Source organism: Adiantum capillus-veneris, chromosome 3, assembly GCF_014529385.1.
Source record: "Adiantum capillus-veneris isolate H3 chromosome 3, ASM1452938v2, whole genome shotgun sequence".
Taxonomy (NCBI): Eukaryota; Viridiplantae; Streptophyta; class Polypodiopsida; order Polypodiales; family Pteridaceae; genus Adiantum; species Adiantum capillus-veneris.
This window is the reverse complement of record NC_140933.1, coordinates 170,433,151-170,458,368: the sequence shown is the minus strand read 5'-3', so window position 1 is coordinate 170,458,368 and position 25,218 is coordinate 170,433,151. Positions and strand designations below refer to the sequence as shown.

Sequence of the window (25,218 nt, the reverse complement as noted above, 5' to 3'; positions counted from 1 at the left end):
AGAGCTTTAGGTAATTAATTAATGCAATTAAACTCTCATTGGACCCCTTATTCTTTTGGCTAATAGGAATCAGGCAAGCCATTGGGCTGCTGAATGCTCATTGGACCCCTTGGGAGACTAGCCAATAGTCTTCTAGAGAGCTTAATTCTTATCAGTTCTTTTATTAAGTGGTTTTAAATGAATTAAACTACATTTACTCTAGCCTAATTATCTTGGTCCACCTCTATGGCCATCCAATAGGATTTGCATGCACCTTGTGGGCAATTGGGCTAGGGAGTTGACATGTGTCCACTATGCCTTTTGTGTAAAGGGGCTTGTATGAGTGTGTGTGTGTGTTTCTCTCTCATCCCCTACTTGCAGGGCTCGCCCCTCCTCTTTAGGAGTCTTTGAAGACTTTTTGCACACTACAAAGCATCCAATCTTCCTAAGGTACGACCATTGGACTTAACCTTTGAATTTTGGAACCTTAGCATTTTGGAAGTCTTAATGGGGTGAACCTTAGGTCTTTGAAGCCCATTGCTTGCACATTTCTCTTCTGCAGAGATGGTCCCCCTTTGGATCCCTATTGTGACCGATCTGCTAGCCTTACCAATAATCTAGCTTTTTCTCCCTTGGTACTTCCCCATATTAAATGACCAGTTTAACATGAGAAAATCATTTAGGCGAATTAGATATTAGTTATTATAACATATTTTTTCAAAAATTGAAATTAAAGCATAAGAGGGAATGCATGACATCTATAACATGAGGATGGTTCTACTAGTACTTTGCTCTAATAAACCACAAGTAGCACTCTCTACTTCTCTTCTTCTCCGAGATAGTGTGCATACAATCAATTACAGCTTTATCATAGTGGTAAGTAGAAGTTAAGGTTTTTGCTCATGAAAATTTTCTAATGCCATAACCACATGTTATTAAGTACTTACGTTCACTCATCCTATATCTCCTTCTTTGCAGAGATGTTGGCCTACATTATTTTAACCTTTGAGATGCAACAACTTTACCAATTTTTTGCACATTTACAACTCAAAAAATGGCTTGAAGCACTTACAAAGATTATCATTCTACCACCATATACTATATACTAGGATAGATTGCTTATAAATGCTTTGGAATAAAGCTATGTTCTAAAGGCCCATGTTGAAAATGATCTAGGATACTAGAAATCAAGTAAATACCTAAGCATGACATTGTAGATGGCTTTAGACAAATCCTAAAAGCTCTTAGTATCCTGTTACCCTTAGATAGATATTTCTTTCACCATTATACTTTGATTTTTAGCAAAAGATTGTAGGTTAAGCTTATAGGTTGTGATACTATTAAGGTTAAGAAACATATTTTTCACGGAGGTGAATTGGCATGCTATCAAGCAAGCAATACAACAATATGCCATTCAATTTCTACCTCAACTATGTGGAGTAGCCAATGCAATTGTCTTTACTCCACAAAACTAGCATGTCAATTGTGTCATGTTTTATTATGTTGGAAGACCATGCATTACATCGTCACGAAAAACAATCAGTGTCATCAATGATTTGTTATATTTCTTTATTCGTTTCACACTTTACTTTTTTTGTATACAAAGAATAATAAAATTACCTTATAAAAGTTGAGAGACTCTTGGTTGGAGATATAAAATATCATATGACGATCTTGTTCGCTTGCATGTCAATGCTATGGTTGTTACTACAAGATGGTAGTGATGGAAAAGGAGAAGAGCGCTCTCTCTCACTAAGAGTTTTTTCCTCCTGGTCTGTATATATTTCCAAAGCCATGGGGCCTCTATTATCTTCGTATATGCACACATTGTGATAAAAATGGCTTGAAGCACTTACACAGATTATCAAGAATTCATAAAATATTCCCTTGAGCTTCTTCTTCTTTTCCAAGAAGTGCGTGCATTCTGACGATCCTAATTCCAAGAATTGGTATCAAAGCAAAATTTAACATCTCCAATAAACATTGCCAACGCCCTTTGTTTCACTTTCTTAATTAAGGCCTTTGGTGAATTTTCATAAAATTCAACTTAAGCTCAATCGAACCTCAGTTTCTACTATGGATAACATTGCAAATGCAAATTCATCCTTTTGTGTAAGATATTCAACAACGCAAATTCTTGCAATAAACAATTTTTTTTTGAAGTTATATGGATGCAATGTAGCACAAGTCTGCTTTGTGGAGATTTTTTTCTATACACAAGTAGCTTTTGCATCACATGAAGTCACTCGCCATGGGCAACACAAATGATGCTTTTTGCATGTCTACTAAGGAGAACGTGAACATAGAAAACTAACCATTATGGCTTGGTGCAACATGTATGTATAGGTTGCAAAGTGGATTTGTAATGTTGAGCACAACCTTATATGTGTGTGCCTTTTGTGGATACATGATGCATTGAGGATGTTATAGGTTCTAGCAATTACGATCTTAGAGTTCTTTTGCCCACTATAGAGCAAGCTCATGGAAATGGTAGAGATGTGCAAGCCTTTACTTGGCGGAAGAGTTAAGTTTCCACTTCCATAAGTTTTTTCTTGGGTAAAAAAACCCATGAACGGTAATGAGTTTAAATTTTTTTGTGCAAGTGACTACATAATAGCTTTCACACCTACAATCAAGGGCTTTTGGAGAGTGGGCTGAAACCCACCACATGGAGATGCTCTTAGAAGAAGATAATAGGCGAGCTTACATTCTTTCACCTTTGTCAATCTTCTCCGAATCGATAGAAGACTCGTTAGATCTATGGTTTTTTGCCAAACAGAAGCAGGAATTAGAATCACATGCTCACATTTATCATGACCAATGGAATAAAATCTTATCATTCAAGAGATTCAATTTGTCAATCATTGATATCCAAATTCAAAACAAGATGAGAGATATAAATTGGCCACTCACTTCTAAATTTTGGGAACAAGAAAAGCAAATAGGTCTCTCCAAGAGATCAAATATCATTTTGTGAGTGAACGATAGAAAGTTAGAACTTAGAATGGAAATAAATGAATGTTCAAGAATGAACAATCAAGATTCAAAGGAATTGACAAAGAAGGGCTAATAAACATGGATGCGCATAATTATATATGTGCACTTAACCTCACATCTTATTGTAGTGTACTTTCTGCGTGAGCATGCGTGCGCTTGTAGTTTTCAATAATGACAACTTTGGTTAGACTTAACACCCACAAAAAGTTTAACTCTGAACACTGGAAAATGATAGCAGATAGAATTAAGCGGGAAAACCAAAAAAGAGGAACTGTGCATGGAACATGAGTGGCATACGATATCTAGAATTAAAACACTCCTACAATGTACTATTTTGAGAGCTTTAGCACCCAAATGCATCACCTTTAAGAAAGGAATGCTCTCCATAGACCAAGGGGTGCAGGATTAAGTTGTACTGCAAGCACAAGGAACTGTAGGCATGTACATACCCTACAATGACACAAATTGATAGGGCCAAACTCAGAAGTCAGTAAGTTTAATATTATGTCACATTAGGGACATTTCATTCATAACACTATTGATATACACCCTTGACTGTGTGCGAGACAACAAGGATAAAATACAAAATACCATTAAATTCAAGCCTCACATCTTCTGACAGTTAATAAGCCATGAGATGTTTCTCCTGTACTGATGTAATTCTTCCTCATGAGTGGTTTAAAAGTTAAATCAACATGAAGTATCGTTTCCTTAGTCTAAAAAATTTGTACTTGTACAAACTTCCCCACAAGGACTATTTGTACATTAGATAGAAGCTGAAGAAGATGGACACAATTAAAATCAACACATGAAATGCAGGTAGTTTTTCTCAGCATTTTCAAAAATTTCTGACAAATGCAATGCAAGGCATTCTCCTTATCCAAAGGGAAACACTTTGCTAGCCACATGAGTAACAAGAAGCTACACCCTTCTCTGACCATAGACACCGCTAATGTCTATCCGATAACATCCATCAAACTGCCATCTCCAAGGCTATCCTCCACTGACAACATCACTTTTATATCTCTGACGTTGAAGTTACATGTTATACTGTTGAAGATTGTATACAAACCATTGAACTCATATGGTTTCAATGAAACGCTAAATACCTTGGATCAAATATATTTATTTACCTGACCAAATCTCCCTCCGCATGCTGCCCAATTGCATCGACCCACTGTCGAGTCTTAGAATGGGGCTCACATGAGAACTTCCCCAAAACTTGGGGCTGCTCATACATACTATGTACAATACTGGGCAGCTATCACTTTGTGGCATACCAAAATTCCACAGCTGAAAAGTATGGGCACGGCTTCTCGCATGCGACAAAAGAAGCCCCACAAGAAGATGCTCATGACCCATTGAGCAAGAACATGCGCATCATTTTGTCACTTTTCTTTCAGTTCTCTGTATCCTTTCCAGTTCTGAGGCACCATGTTCTTGTGAGATGCCATAAAAGCAATAAGCACATCTATGGGCTTATCAGTGGGCCACAAATGCTGGCACCAATGGAGCTTATCCAGAGCTTCGTGCCATTTACCATCAATATAATCATCTACTGCCACTTCAAATGTATTCTTGTATTCAGCATAGTTTCCAACCAAGTCCTTCTGAAACATGGGCATGTCGTAAGTGTAAAGAATCATAGGCTCAACACTACCTTTAACAGTTATCCGATCCAATCTTCTACAGTTGTCCCGCAAGCTGCTCTTGGTTAAATTGGAGACCACTGTTTCGGACAATAAGAGGACAACCCCATATTGCTTGGTTAACGCTTCTAACCTTGATGCCATGTTGACATGAGGAGATAAATATGAAGGATCTACTTTGTGGGAGGAGCCAATGGCACCCTCAATGGCCCATCCTACATGTAAGCCAAAGCCAAGCCGTATCCTGTAACCTGTCATCCAGTACGTTGTTATCCTCAATATAACTCAATACAAATTGTCGATGGTGATGCAAAAAGAGCAACAGCACGCCAACCTGGCATTCTTCGTTGAATAGCTGGATGCATTGCATATGCTTGAAGGGTTTGGGAAGTTTCCACGGAGTATATTATGTCCAAAAATGATCTCAAGGCACGATCAGCAAAAGAGCTTCCTCTTTTCTAGAGAATGCATATAAAGCCAATAAAAATGTAGACGATGAGCATTAAGTGGTTAGATAATAGTTCATGACAAAGTCCCTTTACCTTGTTTGCAGCATCCGAGAAGGTTTTTTTCCACACAAGCAAAAACGCATCTCCAATGTTTTTGTTTGGATACCCATGATAAATGACCACCTTACTGTGCACCAGGTCTGCAATTTTATTCACAAACACCATAACGTCCTCTTGTAAGCACTCTGTTGCATCTGTGAAATTTCGAATATCGCAAAACCCAAAACATGCTCGAATCTTTTTTCCTGGTATCATTGCTGCAACCATTCAACCAGGAGGTCAAACACTGAACACGATCAAGCAAACATTGAATATCAACCAAGCACCAACAACAAACAACAATATCTCAACAAAGAAAACAATTATCAACAACAACAACAGCAGCAACGACATAGTGACAAACAAGACAAACAACAAGAAGTTGCAGATTGGAGAACATTCTCCAATCTACATGCAATTTTGAATTTGGGGCTGCAGAGTCATTTGTATTATGTCCAATATTGCTCATTTCCTTCAATGAACATGGTCAATTTGTTTCTAAGGTCCAAACCTAAGCATACAATACGAATTGCAAGTTATGCCTAGAATTGTCATACAAAAATATATTTGGATGTTTTTGATGCTTTGTGGGTGTTAATATGAAGGTGAATTACGAAGGTGTATCAATATAAAGCATATATACCGGTAAATATGGGTGTAGTTATGCAAACACCAATGACAAGTCTACAGAATATAAAAATGCAACTCTTTTGTACTTAATCGTTCGTATACACAAGTAAAAAAATATGGGGCTATAGCAACCTTACACTTACATTAGGGACCCATTGAAGTTAACGAGAAAAATAGATTGGTTGCATGAAAAATTCTCTGTGTTGCATAGCATGGGGTTAATCGTGAAAATATGTTGTTTTTAGTCAAATGCAGCACTACATTGGATTTGGAAGCTTATCATGACCTAGAAGTCAAGAAATATGCATGTTACTTATTTTTCCCATGTAGAATGGGTCCTTAGCATCAAGCTCATGTAAGGACGCTTGAAACTTCACACATATACAAGGAGTATTAAATATTTTTCCAAAACTTTGAAAGGACACTTTTATGTCCTGTTACGTTACCAAACTAGTGTTGAGAGATTCTTTGACCATCCGACACACATGAGTTAAATGTCAATAACCTATGAATTTGAAGTTTACTTACGGTTGAAAGCGGTTCCTTTCAAGTTGACCGAAAGTATATCCATGCCTGCATCTCCTAAAGCTACTTTTGTCAACCTTGCAATTTTTATCAAAGCTGCTTCTACAACTCGTGTCTCCATCACCTTTTGCCATAAAATCTAATTAACAAAGTCTTGACAAGAGCGAGAAGAAACTGGATGCTACCAGAGTTGACAACAAGGCTACCTTCCCCTCACCACCTTTTGTTGGTGGAAGAATCTTCCCAGCAAATGAGACTGGATCTTCAGCAAGCTCCTTCACAAATCTGACCATCCGCTCAATGGGCTGCTCTACAAAACAGCCTTCAAAAATACATCAGCAAACAGTAAGACTTCCCACGTAGTGACATGGTCTTGACACAATCACAGAATAAACATAAAAGCACAAATTTGAAGCTCCAATTCTTTTCTAAAATGTTCAAATATAGGCATCAACTCAGAGTGTGCAGGCTATCCCTTTGCCTAACAGCGTCCTAGCAGCACTTGATTTTCCTTGTTATGCCTTACTTTCCTCTTCACATAGTTCTGTTTGCCCCCATGATGCATGGGGCTGCCACCTGTTGGTAGGGTCCCATGGGCCCCTGTCTTATGTAAAGTCAAGCATCCAGAAAGTCCTGTGCCAAAGCCCTGCTAAAGAGGTGGTAATGAATGGTGCAAGAGCTTAGGCCGCGTATATGAATTGCTCTCCCTGTAAGCCCTTGCACATGAACACCTTGGTGAAGTTGTCCATACCAGCAAAGAGTTTACCCCCATGCTTCATATAAGAAGCACATGAGTCACCAGGAATGTGTACAGTAGCTCTACGTCTCCTCCAATTTTGAACTAAACTTGGCCTATAAAAGTAGGAATGCATGGTATCTTGCATAGACAGGGGACATGTGTCTTATCGTGGAATAGAACCATTTGGTTCAACCACCAACGCACCATTTAGTGCACGCACGTGCGCGCGCACACGCGCACACACACACACACACATAGAGAGAGAGAGAGAGAGAGAGAGAGAGAGAGAGAGAGAGAGAGAGAGAGAGAGAGAGAGAAATGAAATGAAATGTTATATTAACGTCTTCAAAAGGCCAAAATGACCTATGACACCAATCAGTTACAAAATAGTGAATCTAATACCATGTCTGGGTACAAAAGAACTAGAAAAGAACTAGAAGTGGAACAAAATACTACTACTACTACTACAATCTAAAACTACGTGGGTGTAGCAGCTGATACAATAGGTACCCGGTAAACTGGATGTAACAGTGTGTGAAACAAAGATGGAAGAAATGGTGAGGATCCATCCTCATCTGCACTCTGGATGTCGAGAGAGTATGGCTCGAATCTTCTGTTGTAGTCTCCGTCGATGCTGTGTAGCTCCTCTCCTCAGTCGCGAGAGAGAGAGAGAGAGAGAGAGAGAGAGAGAGAGAGAGAGAGAGAGAGAGAGAGAGAGAGAGAGAAATGAAATGTTATATTAACATATATATATATATATATATATATATATATATATATATATATATAGAGAGAGAGAGAGAGAGAGAGAGAGAGAGAGAGAGAGAGAGAGAGAGAGAGAGAGAGAAATGAAATGTTATATTAACGTCTTCAAAAGGCCAAAGTGACCTATGAGACCAGAAAGTTACAATGCGGTGTATCTGATACAAAGTCAGATTAACAAAATAAATTAAACTAGGATAACAAAATATAAATACTGCGGGATCCTAAACTAAGCAGTACAATGTGAAGACAATATGGGGGGGGAGTAGAGATCCATCTTCATCTGCACTCTGGACGATGAAAGAGTATGGCTCGAATCCTTTGCTGTAGCCTCCTTCGAAACTGTGTAGCTCCTCTTCTCCATTGGGGTCGTCTAGATCTCCCTAGCTCCAATGCTCGGTCTATGAGAATGCCAGTAGTGCAGGTAGACCTCTCCACTGTTGGCTGCTCCTGTGTCTGTTCTTCTGGGTGTACAATATCTAGTGTAAAGAAATCTGTGATCTGTCTGTGGGGTTGTCTCTCTTCAGCTCTCCTCAGTAAAGTTTCTCTATGCCTGTGTAACTCAAGTAGATAAAGCCCAAGACATCTTTGATCCTCATAACTCATGACCCTAAATAGAGGCCCAAAACCTTCTTTGAATAGACAATGAAAACGGCCTCGTATCTCATAGTACACTGTGCAATGACATATGTAATGTACTTCTGTCTCTGGCTCTAGATGGCATAAGCGGCATATCCTGCTATCTGCTGGTGTCCCTTTGAATCTGCCAGTCTCAGTCTCGAGCTGATGTGAGGACGTGCGTATCTGGCCAATGGCACAACGCAAACCATGAGAAAGATGCGTGTCCATATAGCTAGGTCGAATCACAAACCCATCCCCCGTGAGGTGGAGAAGATGCTCTCTATAGAAAGCCATCTTTGTGCCCAACTCCTGTAACGGCTCTATCCATGTCCTCCTCGTGTCCAGCTGGATCAGATCCTGACGAATAAGTCTATTAATCTCTACCCGTGTCAGAGACCTCAAGGGTGCCTGTAGAGAGTATTGAAAAGGAGACAACCTGTCCATGGTGAAACCATGTGTCTGAAACCATGATGCCATCTGTGCAAACCAGCATGATGTATCCCCATTAAGAGCTAATTGTCTGGAGGACTCTAGAGCCACCCTGGCATATCTGTCTCTGGTAGTATCCCACAGACTGTGTACAAAGGAGACTGATCTGGTAAGCGCCTCAATCTCCATAGGGGGGGTAGCTAATTCCGCTTGAATGATATCATGTGGTACGGAAGCCTTGGCTCTAATCAGCCGAGAGATCATAGATACCAGAGGCTTCTCCATACGCCTCCAGCCATCCTGCACCCCATATAACATAGTAGAAGCAACCAAAGTATCAAAGAGCCATAACTTTGTCCTAGGTTCCTAGAACCGAACCTGTGAACACATCCTCTCCATTCCTCCCAGAGGTGCACCAACTCTAGTTAGTCTAGTCTCTGCTGCTCTTCTCAAAGAAAATCTCGGCCCAGTAAAGACTACCCCCAGGTAAGTGTATGCATCTGTATACTCCACAATCTCCTGACCATATTTGAAAGGAGGTACTGATCTCCTAATCCATTGCGGTGTGGTGTTAAACACCATAACCTTGGTTTTACCTAGGTTTACACACAGTCCAATATCCTCTGCAAAACTGCGTAGTGCATCCAAATGTCGTTGCATACCTTCTGGTGAGTCAGATATTAGCACAATATCATCAGCATATAGCAACAATGGGATCCACGTCCCTGCCAGCTGGGCACCCCTGTCACCCTCTCTGTCAATGTACTCAGACACCTCATCAACATACATACCAAATAGAGTAGGAGACAATGGGCAACCCTGTTTCACTCCAATAGTAGAGTGAACTAAATCAAATACCCCTTCCGGAGTGCGTACATGTCCTACCACTGATTTGTCCCCCAAATCCCCCAAATCACCTCTATGGGCACCTCCATCTCCTGCAGTCTGCGCATCAATCGAGCTCTTGGTACCATGTCAAATGCTTTGCGAAAATCCACAAAGCTACAATAGATCCGTCTCCCATGTGATCTGCCCTCCTCAATGATGGCCCTGAGTGTCAGAATATGATCAAGAGTGGAGAAACCCCTCCTGAAGCCGGCCTGACCCTTTGCTCGTACACCCTCGCCCTCTGCCCAATTACTCAAGTGTTGCTCCATAATAGATGCATAAAACCGTGCCAATGTGTGTCCAACCATAATAGTGCGGTAGTTCCCAGGCTCTGTAGGGTCCCCAGCCTTGAAGATGGGCACAATATTAGACAACCTCCAAGTCTCAGGTAATCCCTCACACATGGCACGATTGAACAACACTGCGAGAACCTCCATCAGCATATCCCTGGTATGTATAAAGTGCTCCGCTACTAGACCGTCATGATCATCTGCCTTCCTGGTCCTCATCCTGTCGATGGCCCTTTGTACCATCTCAGGTGTAAAGAAAGTGCTCGTAGCTGGGCAACGGCTTGGTAGGGTCTGGAAGGGGTTCCTATCCAGGAGCCATATATAATGATGTCGCATATTGGCCCCACACATCAGGTGAAGTAATCACTGGGGGAGGGGAGTGCTCATGGAAGAGTCGCCATGCTTCTCCTCAGTCCCTACTCAAGAACATCTGATATAAGTCTTGTTCCATCTGAGCTAGGTAAGCTCGCTTCTTCCGTCGCACAAGGCGTTGGAAAGCAATCCGAGACTGTCTGTAAGTGATGACTCCTAAAAGAAGATCCATCTGAAGCAGGGCTCTCATCTCTCTGCATTCTTCATCATACCAACTATTCTGGGGCATGCTCCCAGAATGTCGTCTCTTGCCCGGTTGAGTGTGTGGGTATGCCACTGATGCAGCCCCATGTAGTGTCTCAGTCAGTAGAGTGGTGCACTCCACTGAGAGGCCTGTATCATTTGTACCAGCTGTGCCTTCCAATAGACGGTCCTGGATCTCCTATGTATAAATGAAATCAGTCTCTGGAGTAAATGTATAGCGGGTGTGTGACTTGCCTCCTGATGTCTGGGTTGTACTATATTGAAATTTGACGGACAGTGTCAAGAGAGCATGATCTACTGCTATGCCAACTGGCCTGGCTCCCACAGTGAAATCCTGAATGTAGGGGATAAAGCTCGGTTGTGTCATAACATAATCCACTGTACTGGCCCCATGTCTGTGTGGAAAGCATGTGAAACCGGCTGCTCCAGGAAATCGCTGTAAGCCGTTAAGTATAGCTAATCCATGTGTAGTCGTCATTTCCATGAGGTATCTCCCATATTCCGTCTGCTCTCTATCATCTGAGCATCTGTCAAGTCCCAACTCACCCACATCCAGCTCTTTAAGCATCTCATCTGAAGTGTCGTAGAAGATTGTCTACGAGTTGCCCGTTCGGGCATTGAAGTCCCCTAGGAGAATGATATCGCCATCCCTAGAAAACTCCCATATGTCATCATCTAGTATAGAGAAAGGCGACTGCCCTCTGGATGCAACATACACTGATGTACTGGGAGGAAAGTAACATATGGCAATATATAGGAATCGACCTGTGTCAGCTCTCAGTCTTACCCACATATATCTAGCATGATCATCTCTTCGTACAATATGCAGTAATGGTTGTAGTTCCTCTCTGAATATCACTGCTACTCCTCCTGAACCTCTACTTCCATGCTCAGATCTCGCATCTGTCCTGTGAGCTGTCTCCCATCTGTATCCCACTACATGTGGCATCACTTGTCCAGGGGCCTGATGAGTCTCTGAGAAGAATACAATATCCTTGTCTTTGAAACTGTCCTCAAATGCACCCACGTCCAACCTCATAGAGCCATTACAGTTCCAGGTAGCCATCTTCAACGTGGTCCCATATGTCTCGCACCGTCATGCAGTGCGCCGCTCTAAAATCACCACTTGTCCATCTCTATAGAAGGCCATCTTTCCCTTCTCCCTTGCCGCTGTAATCTCTGGCATTACCTCTCTCATATGTGCGAGCTGTGAGAGAGTTAGGTCATCACCAAGGAAAATACCTGTCTTTTTGAGAGTAGGCCCCTTCCTCAAGAATTCCTTCTTCTCTTCCAACCAGGGGAAGCGTAGTATGAGAGCTCTCCCTTTTTAAGACTCTCCCGTGCCATCACTTTTCTTACCTACCCTCCATGCCTTTGTGTGCAGAGGCTTCTCCATCCCCATCATGGATGTAAGGCTTGTGACCTCTTTCTCCACATTGTTTATGTCCTTGAGACCAATCACTCTCACATGCAGTGCTCGCATCCGCCTTCTTTGTTCCTCTTCGAGAGTCATGTTGATAAGCGTCGGTGTACAAGGAGTTTCTTGGCCTTTCCCTTTCTTGGCGACCTCAATCCATTTTTCGGCCTCGTTCGCCTTTTTCTGTGTCCTTGTTATCATCTCCGCCCATGAAGATGTCTTTGCCACACTTAGTTTTCTTCCTCTGTGATCATCCTTACCTGTTCCTTGATTTCCTTGATTTCATCTATTACCGAGGGCTGAAATTCGCCTTCCTCTAGTCCACATCTTACTCTATCAGCAAGCTCCTGTTTAAGGGCCGAGACTTCTTTTTTGAATGTCCGTATCTCGGCGTTTGGGTTCTCCTATTTGAGGGTTGAGACTTCTTCTTTGAGTGTCTGTATTTATTCGTTAAGGCTCTCTTTCTCCTTCTTCCATTGTGCGCCTTCATTGAAGACCATCTGAAGGAGGTTGGCCTTCTCCTTCCACCATCCTTCCATCTTTGTTTTCCACTCCTTCATTTCCCTCTCCATCTATGCCATCCGCTTGTTCATGAGCATGAAGGTTGCCTTTGCTCGCGACTTGCAAACAGGTGAGACATTGACGACATCCGTGTCCTGTGCAGAAGAGATTGCTTCCATGCTTTGGCATTCAAGAGATGTATCTTGTTCACTTACCATTTCGCACACAGAATGTTCCACTGAAACCTACGCGTATGATGTCGCATATGATATCCAGCTGAGCTACGCGTATGATGTCTTCCCAGCTACATGTAGGATGCCTGACCTACGCGTAGAATGACGACCTATGCGTATGGTGTCTGTTGACCTACGCGTATGATGACCCTCCTACGTAACTGACCACCAGCAACTGCTGGTCCAGCTTTTATGCAGTAAAACCTCAGATGATAAGAGGGCCTTGTGCCAGATGCCTTAACTACCAACACAATCCAAAGCTGTCCTGCTCATATCACGCAGCCCCTGGCTGCTTGAGAATGCCTGCAAGTGAAGGCTACCTCGAAGGGCGCAAAGCATGTACCCTGCTGAATGTAGGTGATCCAGTCCCCAGCGGGTCTGCCCTAGCTTCAACCCCTGTAGGAAAAGAGCGTCTATGCAACCCCCTGCTGGAGATAACCCGCGCAGTCAACAAGCCCGCTCAGGGCGCAGAATGTACTTGCTCGCAGCCCCCTTCTGAGGTACTGCCCCGCTGCAAGAGCTCGAGATAGAGCCCTCTGTGATATCCCGAGCACAGCCCTACTGTGGCTGCTCCGACCTGCAATAGTGTGATGAAAACAGCCCTTCCAGGGCGTGACCTGTGGTATCCGAAAGTTAACCCCGTTGGATGGGAGGCCTGCTGTATGCACCCGAAACCTGGGATGTAGGGGTGCAACCTGCTACCCCGCGACCTGCTCCTGTGAGAGAGAGAAATGAAATGAAATGTTATATTAACGTCTTCAAAAGGCCAAAGTGACCTATGAGACCAGAAAGTTACAATGCGGTGTATCTAATACAAAGTCAGATTAACAAAATAAATTAAACTAGGATAGCAAAATATAAATACTACGGGATCCTAAACTAAGCAATACAATGTGAAGACAATATGGGAGGGGAGTAGAGATCCATCTTCATCTGCACTCTGAACGACGAAAGAGTATGGCTCGAATCCTTTGCTGTAGCCTCCTTCGAAACTGTGTAGCTCCTCTTCTCCATCGGGGTCGTCTAAATCTCCTTAGCTCCAATGCTCCGTCTATGAGAATGCCAGGAGAGAGAGAGAGAGAGAGAGAGAGAGAGAGAGAGAGAGAGAGAGAGAGAGAGAGAGAGAGAGAGAGAGAGAGAGAGAGAGAGAAAATGAAATGAAATGTTATATTAACGTCTTCAAAAGGCCAAAATGACCTATGAGACCAGAAAGTTACAATGTGGTGGATCTGATACAAAGTTAGAGTAACAAAATAACAACATAACAAAACAAAAAATACTATGGGATCCTAGACTAGTCGATGTGAACTAAGCAAAATGGGCGGCTGGCTGGGATAGCTAACTCACAGGAGATCTAGCATCGGTCGTTGGAGGATCTCATCAATGATCAATCTCCTCCATAGTCAGTAGTCTGACCGGGCGTCGTGCATGCCTGGCCAGAGTGCTCCGAATCTTCTGATGTAGCCTCCGTTGATGCTGTGTAGTCCTCCACAATCGTGGGCGCCTGGATTTCCCCAGTTCAATCGCTCGGTCGATCAGTGTGCCTCTGGTGTGAGACGAAAGTGAGCTCTACTGTGGGAGTAGCTCTTGCGGCTGTCCAGTGTCTGCTCTAAAGAAATCTGTGATCTGTCTCTGAGACTGGCTAGCCTCTCCACTCATTAGGCTATCTCTGTGTCTGCACAGCTAGAGCAAGAACAAACCCAGGCATCTCTGATCCTCGTATCCCATGACTCTGGAGAGTGGTCCAAAACCCTCTCTGAAAAAGAAATGGAAGCGGCCTCGTATCTCGTAGTAGACAGGGCAGTGGCATGTGTAGTGCAACTCTGTCTCAGGCTCCATGTCAAACAAGGGGCATGTCCTGGCCTCTGCTGGTACTCTGCTGTATCTCCCAGTCTTAATCCGCAGCTGGTGAGAAGATGTGCGTAACTGGCCAATAGCACATCGTATCCCATGAGACAAGTGGGTGTCCATGTATCTGGGTCTCGTCACAAAACCATCCTCCGTAAGGTGGTCTTTGTAAAAAGCCATCTTCGTGCCCAGCTCTTGTGCTGGATGTATCCATGTCCTCCTGGTGTCTAGCTGGGTCAGGTCTTCGCGGATGAGCCTGGTGATCTCGGACCGTGTAAGAGTGAGAGATGGTGCATCCAATGAGTACTGGAAGGGTGGCAACCTGTCTATGCTGAACCCATGCGCCTGAAACCATGATGTCCTCTCCCCATACCAGCATGCTGTATCTCCCTGCATGGCTAACTATCGAGAGGACTCAAGTGCAATGCGAGCATATCTGTCTCTAAGAAGTTCCCACATGCTGTGTATGAAGGAGACTGATCTGGTGAGCGCTTCAACCACTAGTGGGGGGGCCGCTAGCTCTGCTCGGATAATGGCACGTGGTACTGATGCCTTGGCTCTAATGAACTGCGAGATCATAGAGACGAGAGGTTTCTCTATGCCTCCCCATCCATCGGTGCGACCCAACCTCCCGTGATGATCCAATGAAGGTCCCCATATCTCAGCTCCATAGAGCAATGAAAAAGCCACCAAAGTGTCTAAGATCCAGAGCTTCGTCTGAGGCTCTTGCGAACACATCCTGTCCAATCTACCCAATGCTGCATGGGTTCTAGTCAATCTGGTCTCTGCTGCTCTCCTGAGTGAGAATGCAGGTCCGCTAAAAACCACTCCAAGATAAGTGTAAGCATCTGTTTACTCCACAATCTCCTGGCCGTATGTAAATGTAGGTGCTGACCTCCTAATCCACTATGGGGTGGTATTAAACACCATAACCTTGGTTTTACCAAGGTTGACAGACAAACCACTTTCGTAGGCAAACCTATGCAAAGCATCCAAGTGACGTTACATCCCCTCCGGAGATTCGGAGATCAACACAATATCATCAGCATATAACAAAAGTGGAATCCATGTCCCTGCCAGCTGTGCACCTCTATCACCATTGCTCTCAATGTAGTCAGAAACCTCATCCACATACATACCGAATAGAGTAGGAGAGAGCGGGCAGCCCTGCTTCACCCCAATAGTGGAGTGAACCGGTGTAGATAGTCCCTCAGGGGTGCGTACATGCCCTACTATTGATCTGTACAATGCCATGATCCCCCAAATGAGCTCTGTGGGTACTCCCATCTCCTGTAATCTGCGGATCAATTTAGCTCTGGGTACTGTGTCAAAGGCTTTGCGGAAGTCCACAAAGCTACAATAGATCCGTCTCCCATGAGATCTGCCCTCCTCGATGATGGCCCTGAGTGTCAAGATATGATCAAGATTAGAGAAGCCTCTCCTGAACCCTGCCTGCCCAGCTGCACGCATTCCTTCTCTCTCTGCCCATCTACTCAATTGCTGCTCAAGAATGGATACATACAACCGTGCCAATGTGTGTCCAATCACGATAGTGCAATAATTCCCAGGCTCCATAGGGTCTCCTGACTTGGAGATAGGTACAATCGTAGATAGGCTCCAAGTATCAGGCAAGCCCTCACACATGGCACGGTTAAACATAACTGCTAGAAGCTCTGCTAGTAGATCTTTGGCATGCATGAAATGCTCAGACACTAAGCCATCATGATCATATGCTCTCCCAATCCTCATCCTATAAATGGCTTTCTTCAGCATCTCAACGGTGAAAAAAGCACGTGTGTGGGCATGGATCGAGGGGGTCGGGAAGGGGCGGTTGTCTAGGTACTGTGTACAAAGATGATGCGTACTGACCCTAGGTCTCTGTAGAGGTAACGGCAGGGGGGGGGGGGGGGGGGGGGGGACTGCTCATGAAAGAGCCTCCACGCCTCACGCGAGTCCTGACTCAAGAATAGTTGGTATAGATCCTGCTCTAGTCGAGCCAAAAATGCCTTCTTCTTCCACCGCACCAGGCATCGGAAGTCAATCTGTGACTGTTTGTGAGTGATGTCCCCCAAAAGCACCTCCCTTATGAAGTCCAACTCTAGTCTGCTGGCGGCACTCCTCATCATACCAATTGTTCTGAGGCATGCTCCTTGAACGGCGTCTCTGCTCAGGCTGGGTGTGTGGGTATGCCTCTGCTGCTGTATCATGTAATGTTTATGTCAGTATAGTAGTAAGCTCCTCCAGAGGTCGCCCTGGTTCCTCAGTGCATAGGCATCTGTAGATCCCGTCTATGTATACAGAATCCATCTCCCGCGTGAAGGTGTAGCGAGTAGGGGTTGCTACCCGTGGCCTATGTGCTACACTAAACTGGAAGGAGATGGTCATCGACACAAGAGCATGATCTACTGCCACCCCAACCGGTATGGGCCCAACTCTGAGATCCTGGATACTAGAGATGAGATTCGACTGTGCCATGACATAATCCACTGTGTTGGCTCCATGTCTGTGTGGGAAGCATGTGAAACCTCCCGCAGCAGGAAACCTCTGTAGGCCATTCAAGATGGCCAGTCCATGTGCAGTGCCCATGTCTATGAGGTGTCGCCCATATTCAGTATATTCCACATCCTGTGATAGTTTGGACAGGCCCGTCTCTACAACATCTAGCTCTCTCAACATCTCCTCTGAAGTATCATAAAACATTGGTGATGGGCAGTCCTAGCATTGAAGTCCCCTAGAATGATAATGTCACCATATCTAGAGAACTCCCATATGTCATCATCCAAGATAGAAAAGGGGGACTGTCCTCTGAGTGATGCATAGACTGACGTACTCGGGGGAAAGTAGCAAATAGCAATGTAAAGATATCTGCCTATCTCTGCTTTCAATCTCACCCACATTGTACCTAGCTTGCTCATCCCTGCGGGCTGGGTGACGGGACCTCCCCAACTCTATCGCCCGATCAAGCAGTACGCCTGTGGTGCCTTTGGAGCTGCTCTGCTGTGGGGGCTACTCGAACTCCTCTGTCTGTGACTGAAAGAAATCTGTAATCTGCCGCTATTGCTGGATCTCTGTCATTGTGCCCCTCTTCAAGAGGTCCTCTCTGTGTGCGAATCTCTTGTAAGTATAATCCAAGGCATCTCTGATCCTGGTATCTCATGACTCTAGAAAGTGGTTCGAAACCCTCTTTGAATAGACAGTGAAAGCGGCCTCATATCTCATAGTATACTGAATAGTGACATATGTAATGTAGCTCTGTCTCGGGCTCTATCTGGCACACCTGACAAATCTTGGACTTAGCAAGTACTCCTCTAAATCTGCCTATCTCGATCTCTAGCTGATGTGAGAATGTGCGTATCTAACCAATAGCACATCGTATCTTGTGGGATGTTGAGTATCCATGTATCCTGGTCTGATCAAAAAACCATTCTGCGTAAGCTGGAGAAGATGCTCTCTATAGAAAGCCATCTTCGTACCCAACTCATGTGTAGATTGTATCCATGTCCTCCTCGTATCCAACTGAATCAAGTCTTGTCTAATGAGCCTGGTAATCTCTTCTCTAGCGAGAGAGATGGAGGGGCCATCCAGAGAGTACAGAAATGGGGGTAGCCGATCCATACTAAAGCCATGTAACTGAAACTAAGATGCCATATCTGCATACCAACATGATCTATCTCCCTGCGATGCCAACTGTTGCAAAGACACTAGTGCTAATCGAGCATATTTGTCTCTAGGGAGAGACAAGGTGCTATGCATAAATGAAACCGATCGAGTGAGTGCCTTCACTACCAATGGAGGAGCAACGAGCTCTGCCCTAACAATGTCATGTCGTACTGAGGCCTTGGCCCTAATCATTCGAGAAATCATAGACACCAAGGACCTCTCCATACATCTCCATCCATCAGTACAGCCAGCTTTGCTATGATGATTAACTAAGGGGCCCCATATCTTCACTCTGTACAGCATGGTCGGCCAAAGTGACCAGAGTGTCAAAGAGCCAAATCTTTGTCCGAGGTTCCTGGAACCGAATCTGCGAACATATCCTCTCAAGTCTCCCCAATGCTGCATAGGCTCTAGTTAATCTCGAATCTGCTGCACGCCTTAGGGAAAATACCGGACCATTGAAAACCGCCCCAAGATAAGTATATGCATTTGCATACTCCACAGTCTCTCGACCATATGTAAAAGTGGGGGCGGACCTCCTTACCCACTGCACCGTAGTGTTAAAGACCATTACCTTGGTCTTACCAAGGTTCACAGATAATCCACTGTCCTGTGCAAATACATGCAATGCATCCAAATGACGTTGCATCCCCTCTAGAGAATCTGAGATCAGGACAATATCATCAGCATATAATAGCAACAAAATTCACGTCCCTGCAAGCTGAGCTTTCTTTATTCTATTCAAAGAGGGAATAAAACCTGCGATTTCCTATGAGCTGTCCCGCATAATCCGGGCTGAAAAAGACTTGTTCTGGCCCGATTTCGGTAGCATTACCATACTAGGAAACTTCACAGACAAAATCCCCACGCATTGAATGTCTTTCCCGGCGCATACAGACACTTTCTCAAACCTGATGAGAATCTGCAGCACGCTGAATTCTCTGTTTTCTGCCCCAAAAATGCACCAGATTGCATGTACAGCGATCCCCTCGCTTCCCCACACCTCTTGGGGGTATTAGGGATCGATTAGGGCCAAAACCCTAAACCTGCAAAAATACACAGCAGGCTGTAATTCACTGTTTCGGGCTCCATTTCGAGTGCTGATCGCATTTGTAGCAAGCCATCCAGCTCCAGCACCTATAGGGCTACTTGCCCTTTGAATCGGACAAGATTTCTTGCGTGAAATCTCTCTGAATTCACCTGTACCTGTGGGGGATTAGCAACTAGCTAATCCAGTATCTGTGCAAGAGGCTCTTGCCTTGGCAATTGCACATGAACCCACACAAATGTACATACAAATGAAAAGCCCTCGAGCGGAGCATCATGTTTTTTGTATTCAAAGGGGGAGAGAGATGCACGAGAGCGGAATCATCGCGCTACATAAGACAAGGGAGAAGGCAAGCTTTCCATTAAAGCTATGAAACCTGCACTCACTACTCACCCTCACTCTGTAGTCACTTATGGCCAAAAATCAGCCCCCTCTCATTTTTGGCGCCCCCTCTTCATGCAAACTTGGCAAAATCATCTGTAGCTGCCAAGTGTCCACTTTGCCTCTTTTGAGTTAATTTCCTAGTACCTACCGACTGTGTAGCGAGGGGGCCTAAATGACTTTGAATTGAGCCTAGACACCCTTTTACTACTTGGATTCTTGTGCCGTTCGACCCGACCACATGGTGACAAGGCCTTCCCATCTGCGGGTGAAACTCTCGGCAATCGGCTGTTTCACACTAGCCACACAATGTCCGGCCATTTGTGACTTCAAAAAGAGGGTCCCAATAATTAAATAAAAATTATCGAAAAGAAACCAACTACTAAGGTTAGCAATTGCCACGTCCTCATGACAGTAATTAGCAGGTGTCACGTCCTCGTGACATACCCCCCTCTTGAAATCGCAAACGTCCTCAATTGCATGCCATATATACATGACATTGATGATCTTGTGTAACTGTGTTGTTAGCACGCTCATACAAATGACTTAATGAGACCTTCATACTTTTGTCATTTCCATCTATGATAGAAGTGAGCAGAAAACCTTTAACACTTGAAGAGCGATGCACACTTCTTTTGAACTAAATCCGTATGTATAACTGATGTGCTAGCTCCATTATTACCCCTCCTTTGCACACGTTGGGTTGGGGCATATGTAGGCTGTAACCCAAAGGCCTCAAGGTAAAGCTGCAATACATTTGGTGACTCTGACAGTTCATGCTCTTCCATCTACTTTGCATCCATAGGTGGATAGTTCTTGAACTTCACCAAATAGCATCTTGCAACCTGTCCCTTAACTTTTCTTTCTTTATGTGCCAAAAGATGCTCAGGTATCAAGATCTCATCAAGTTCATTGACTTCTGGCTGACCCTCTTGTGGCATATCTTTTGGCACATCACCCACAAAGGGTCTTAGAAGACTCACGTGAAACGCATTATGAATGTTCCTAGTGTCAGGCAATTTCAACCTATAAGCAATATCGCTGATCTTATCAAGCACTTGAAAAGGCCCATAGTAATGCATGCTAAGCTTCGGAAACAACCTTTCCTTGCCCTTCATCTTCTTTAACCTTGCCTTTTCAAACCGTAAAAGTGTCCAATTACAAAGTGAAAACAGTAATTCATGACGATGACGATCAGCAACCCTTTTCTACTTTGCCTGAGTCTTCTCCAAGGCAAGCTTAATCTTCTTATACATTTCATCCATGTTCTCAACATATCGATCTACCTCAAAGATCTTGTCCTTTGTATGCAAAATGGGAGGAACCTTTTTGCCACCTTCAACAATCTCAAAAGGTGCCTTGCTTGTGGAGGAATGCACCGTATTGTTGTACACATACTCAAGCATAGGTAGATACTGTTCCCCCTTGCCCTTATTATCTGACACACAACATTTCAGCAGATCCAAGACAATAGAATTAGCCTCTTTTGACTGTCCATCAGTTTGTGGATGAAACAAAGACGAGAACTTGAGCGTAATGCCCATGTTCTCGAACAATCCTCTCCAAAACAAACTTGTCATGTGAGGATCTCGATCACTGACAATCGACTGTGGCATACCATGGTACTTAAAACACATTGTACACACGGTTATCTGATCAAATTTTATCTTCTTCCTAACACGGATAAAATGCGCCTGCTTGTTGAACCTGCAAATAATGGTCCATATACCATCATTCCCTGTTGGCGTTCTTGGAAGATTAAAGATAAAATCCATAGCAATGCTTTCCAATGGCTTATCTGGAATATATAGTGGCTATAATAACCCTCGTGCCTTTTGCCGGTCAAAATTGACCTTTTGGCAAATCACGCATGCTTGCACAAAGGCATCCACATCTCTCCTCAAAGTAGGCCAATAGAAGAATCTCTCTACCCTATCGCATCAATACCACGATGCCCTGCATACGGTGGGACATGGCTTTCTACCATCCTTATGTCGCAATGACCTAGTGATACATAGTTTGCCATGCATCATCATAAAACCATCCTTGAGGAGGTAGTGCTAATGGCATTGCCCATCTTGCAACTGTTCAAAGATCCTTGCAAAATCTTCATCAATAGAATATTGTTCCTTCATGTCATCAAGCTCATGATGATAAAGAATTGACACAACTGAAATTTGTGGCTTTCTTGATAATGCATCAGCCACAACATTCTTCTTGCCTTCCATATGCATAATCTGGAAGTGGAACATAGAAAGAATATTTGCCCATTGCATATGCTTTTCGGATAACTTTGCCTATGTCAAGAAGTATCGCAAGGTTTGATGATCTGTCTAGAGAACAAAATCAGCACCTAACAGGTAGTGCTTCCAGCTAGAGAGCGCATGAATGACGGCCATTAGCTCTTTCTCATAGATTTGCATAGTCTTTTCTGGCCCTTGCAAGATTCTGCTCTCGTAAGCTACTACCCGACCATCTTGCATTAGCACTGCTCCAATGCTATTTCCACACGTGTCACACTGGACCACAAATGACTTCCTAAGATCTGGTAAAACAATCACAGGATCCGAAGTCAACTTTTCTTTTAAGAGACTAAAAGCTGAAATCTCTTTTTGGGTCCATCTAAAAATGACCTCTTTCTTTTGCAAGCGTGAAGAGGTGAAGCTATCTCTGCAAAATTCTTGATAAACCTTCTATAATATGAGAACAATCCCAAGAAGTTTCGAACATCGTGCACAGTCTTCAGAGTTTGGCCATGTAGCTTCAACCTTTGCGGGATCCATTCGGACACTATCCTTTGACACTATGTGGCCAAGAAAGTGGATCTCTTCCAGGAAGAATTCACTTTTCTTAGGAATGACTAGTAACCTGTAACTGCGTAACTCTTCGAACACAATGATCAATTGACGCCTATGCTCCTCTTCATTCTTCGAATAGACTATCATGCCATCAAAGAATGTGCCAACAAACTTTTGATGCGAGCGGAAAATCGGGTTCATCATCCTATTGAACGTAGCAGGAGCATTTGTAAGACTCATAGAGACCAAATGTCGTCCTAAACGCAGTCTTGTGCACATCCTCTAGCCTTATACGAATCTGATGGTACCCACTCTTAAGGTCTATCCTACTGAAAATTGCAACACCCTCTAAACGGTCAAGAATATCATCAATCCTTGGAATAGGAAACCTGTTCTTGATGGTATTCTTATTCAACGCACGTTAGTCAATACACATGCGCCAAGAGCCATCCTTCTGCACTAAGAGCACTGGGGAGCAAAAAGGTGAAGAACTAGGCTGAATCAACCCCTTCTCTAAAAGCTCCTCAACCTGGCCCATAATCTCTTTCTGCTGAGTTGGCCACACCCTGACACCAAATCTATCGCATGGTCCTCAAGCCTCTCCGGTGGCAATTGTGACGGTAATGAGTCAGAAAAACATTCATTAAACTCTCGCAAAAATGTTGACCTTCCTTTATCTAACACACATAAATTTGATTGACAACTATCTGAAACATCACGTGCAAAAATCAAGTACGCAGAAAGATGATTCATAATTACAGAACTGATAGCCGAAGCGGATACAATAGGGACAAACTCCCCTTTGAGCTTTACATCCAAAACATGAGTTTTGCCCCTATGTTGAAGGGTGATCTTTTTGTCAAAGACATCCACGGAATTCCCAACAGCGCATCGCACCCTTCCAATGGCATGATATAGAACTCTTCTGTGTCCATATACGACTCAATATGGAGACGCAGATTTCCTATAATGGAAGTAACACACTCTGAGTGGCCAGGGCATACCAACCTTGCCTTTGCCGTCTACTCGATCTCTTCAGCTCTGATGCCCAGCTTCATAGCTAACTCTGGTGAGATAAAGTTCGCTTTGGCACCTGGATCAAAGAAAATAAGTGTTGTCTGATCTCTGACTTTAACCCATGCTCTGCAAAACTTGCCGGCATCCGGCTTGGCCTGTCACCTACCATGTCTGGCACTAAACCTGCTGTGGGCTTGGGCTCCTTTTCTTTCTTGTCCTCTTTATCATGAGTCAACTGTTCTTTTCCTTTGTGAACAATCTGTAGCAAAGTGACCAGACTGCTCGTATATAAAGCATTTATTCTCAACCATCAAGACCTTCTTTTCCTCGAGCGACTTACGCACAAAACGCTTTCTTTTCTGTTTCTTTGCCTGAACTCCAAAAGTCTCAGCTGAGTCCTTGTCTTTGTTGACCTTTTCTGAGCCCTGTGACGCTTCAGGAGCCATTTTCACAAAGGGCTTCTTTGCTGAATTTTTCTTTTGTTGCCCCCCTTTCACTTGCCTGGAAACCCACTGTCCTCTCCCTTCAAAAAGGCAAGACCAATGTTGGCAACTTCCATAAGCTAAGTGAGGGTAGCCGCTTTGTTCTTTGTACAATAATCTCGAAGCCCTTTAGGCAGCCCACAACAATACTTCTCAATCTGCTCTGTCAGTGGCACAAACCCGTAGGCTCTTGCAAGTAGCCGCAGTGAGTTGGTGCCAATCTATCATGACATCAGCTTCAAATTCATTTGACATCCACACAGATGCAAACATTTGCTTGAAGTATATCCAGGTGGTGGGTGTCCTTGCATCAACAGTGTCGTCCACCATGTAAGCGCATTGCTTTTCAAGAAAGTGGTAGCTTTCCTGACCTTAGAAGCCTCTGTAAAATTCCCCCCTGCATAAGCTGTATCAAACTGCTATAGGAAAGTAAGAGCCTTTGCCTTATCCTCAAAGTTGCTGAAAGTGTCAAATTTTACAGATGCACCACCTTCTTTGTAGGCTTTTGTCTTTTCCAGTGCCCCCAAATTGTCATAGGGAATTGTCTGTAACATGGGCACTGTAATAGGGATCATCGACATTCCTTGGCGCCGTAAGTGCCGTATCTGGCTGTTGTCCAAAAAACCAACCATGCCAAAATTGCCTTGTGGCACCCTAAACTGGCCCTGATTGCTTTGAAAGCCTTGCTGCATGCCGATATTACCATACATGGAGTTCGGCATCATGCCTTGCATACCCCCAAACACTGCTCTTGGCATGTACTGTTGGTTTCAAGGCGCATAACTAGACATACTTTGGAACACAGATCTACCCCCGAAATACCTAGGATGTACCGTGGGTGGTAGAAAAACCTAATGCATTGCCTGGAAACTGGTTCCCTGTCCATTTAATGCAACATGTGGACTCTGAAAGGTGGCGGGCTGAACTAGCAAAACCTTTGGAATTGGCGTCCTAACAACTTGTTCATGGACGGAAGGAACTTGTCTTGGAGACCCTATAGATTCCGCAATGTGTGAGTGCTCCCTATCCTGTTGGGACGCATGAAGGACCTAGGCTTGAACCTCAACGGGCTCTACTGGCTATGTGAGTTGCCTCATTTGTTGTGGCACTGGTGGCGCTTGCAAAAACTCCATAAACCTTGGGTTCTGCACCAATCGAGTGAAAACATTCACAGCGGCAACCAACTGAGTCCTGAATGCA

The 25,218-nt window shown here is 44.0% G+C and overlaps 1 protein-coding gene across 1 annotated transcript in view; it reads right to left on the bottom strand.

Moving 5' to 3' along the window:
• Positions 1-3,717: 3,717 nt before the first annotated feature.
• LOC147462175 (uncharacterized) overlaps positions 3,718-25,218 on the bottom strand; it is a 151,120-nt gene continuing 129,619 nt past the window's right edge. The window contains exons 9-13 of the mRNA XM_086509580.1: positions 6,535-6,633; positions 6,332-6,452; positions 5,168-5,391; positions 4,960-5,083; positions 3,718-4,876 (exon numbers count right to left, since the gene is read on the bottom strand). Of these exons, the coding sequence (XP_086365706.1) occupies positions 4,365-4,876; positions 4,960-5,083; positions 5,168-5,391; positions 6,332-6,452; positions 6,535-6,633 (1,080 nt within the window). The 3' untranslated portion in view covers positions 3,718-4,364. The remainder of the gene's footprint in view (positions 4,877-4,959; positions 5,084-5,167; positions 5,392-6,331; positions 6,453-6,534; positions 6,634-25,218) is intronic.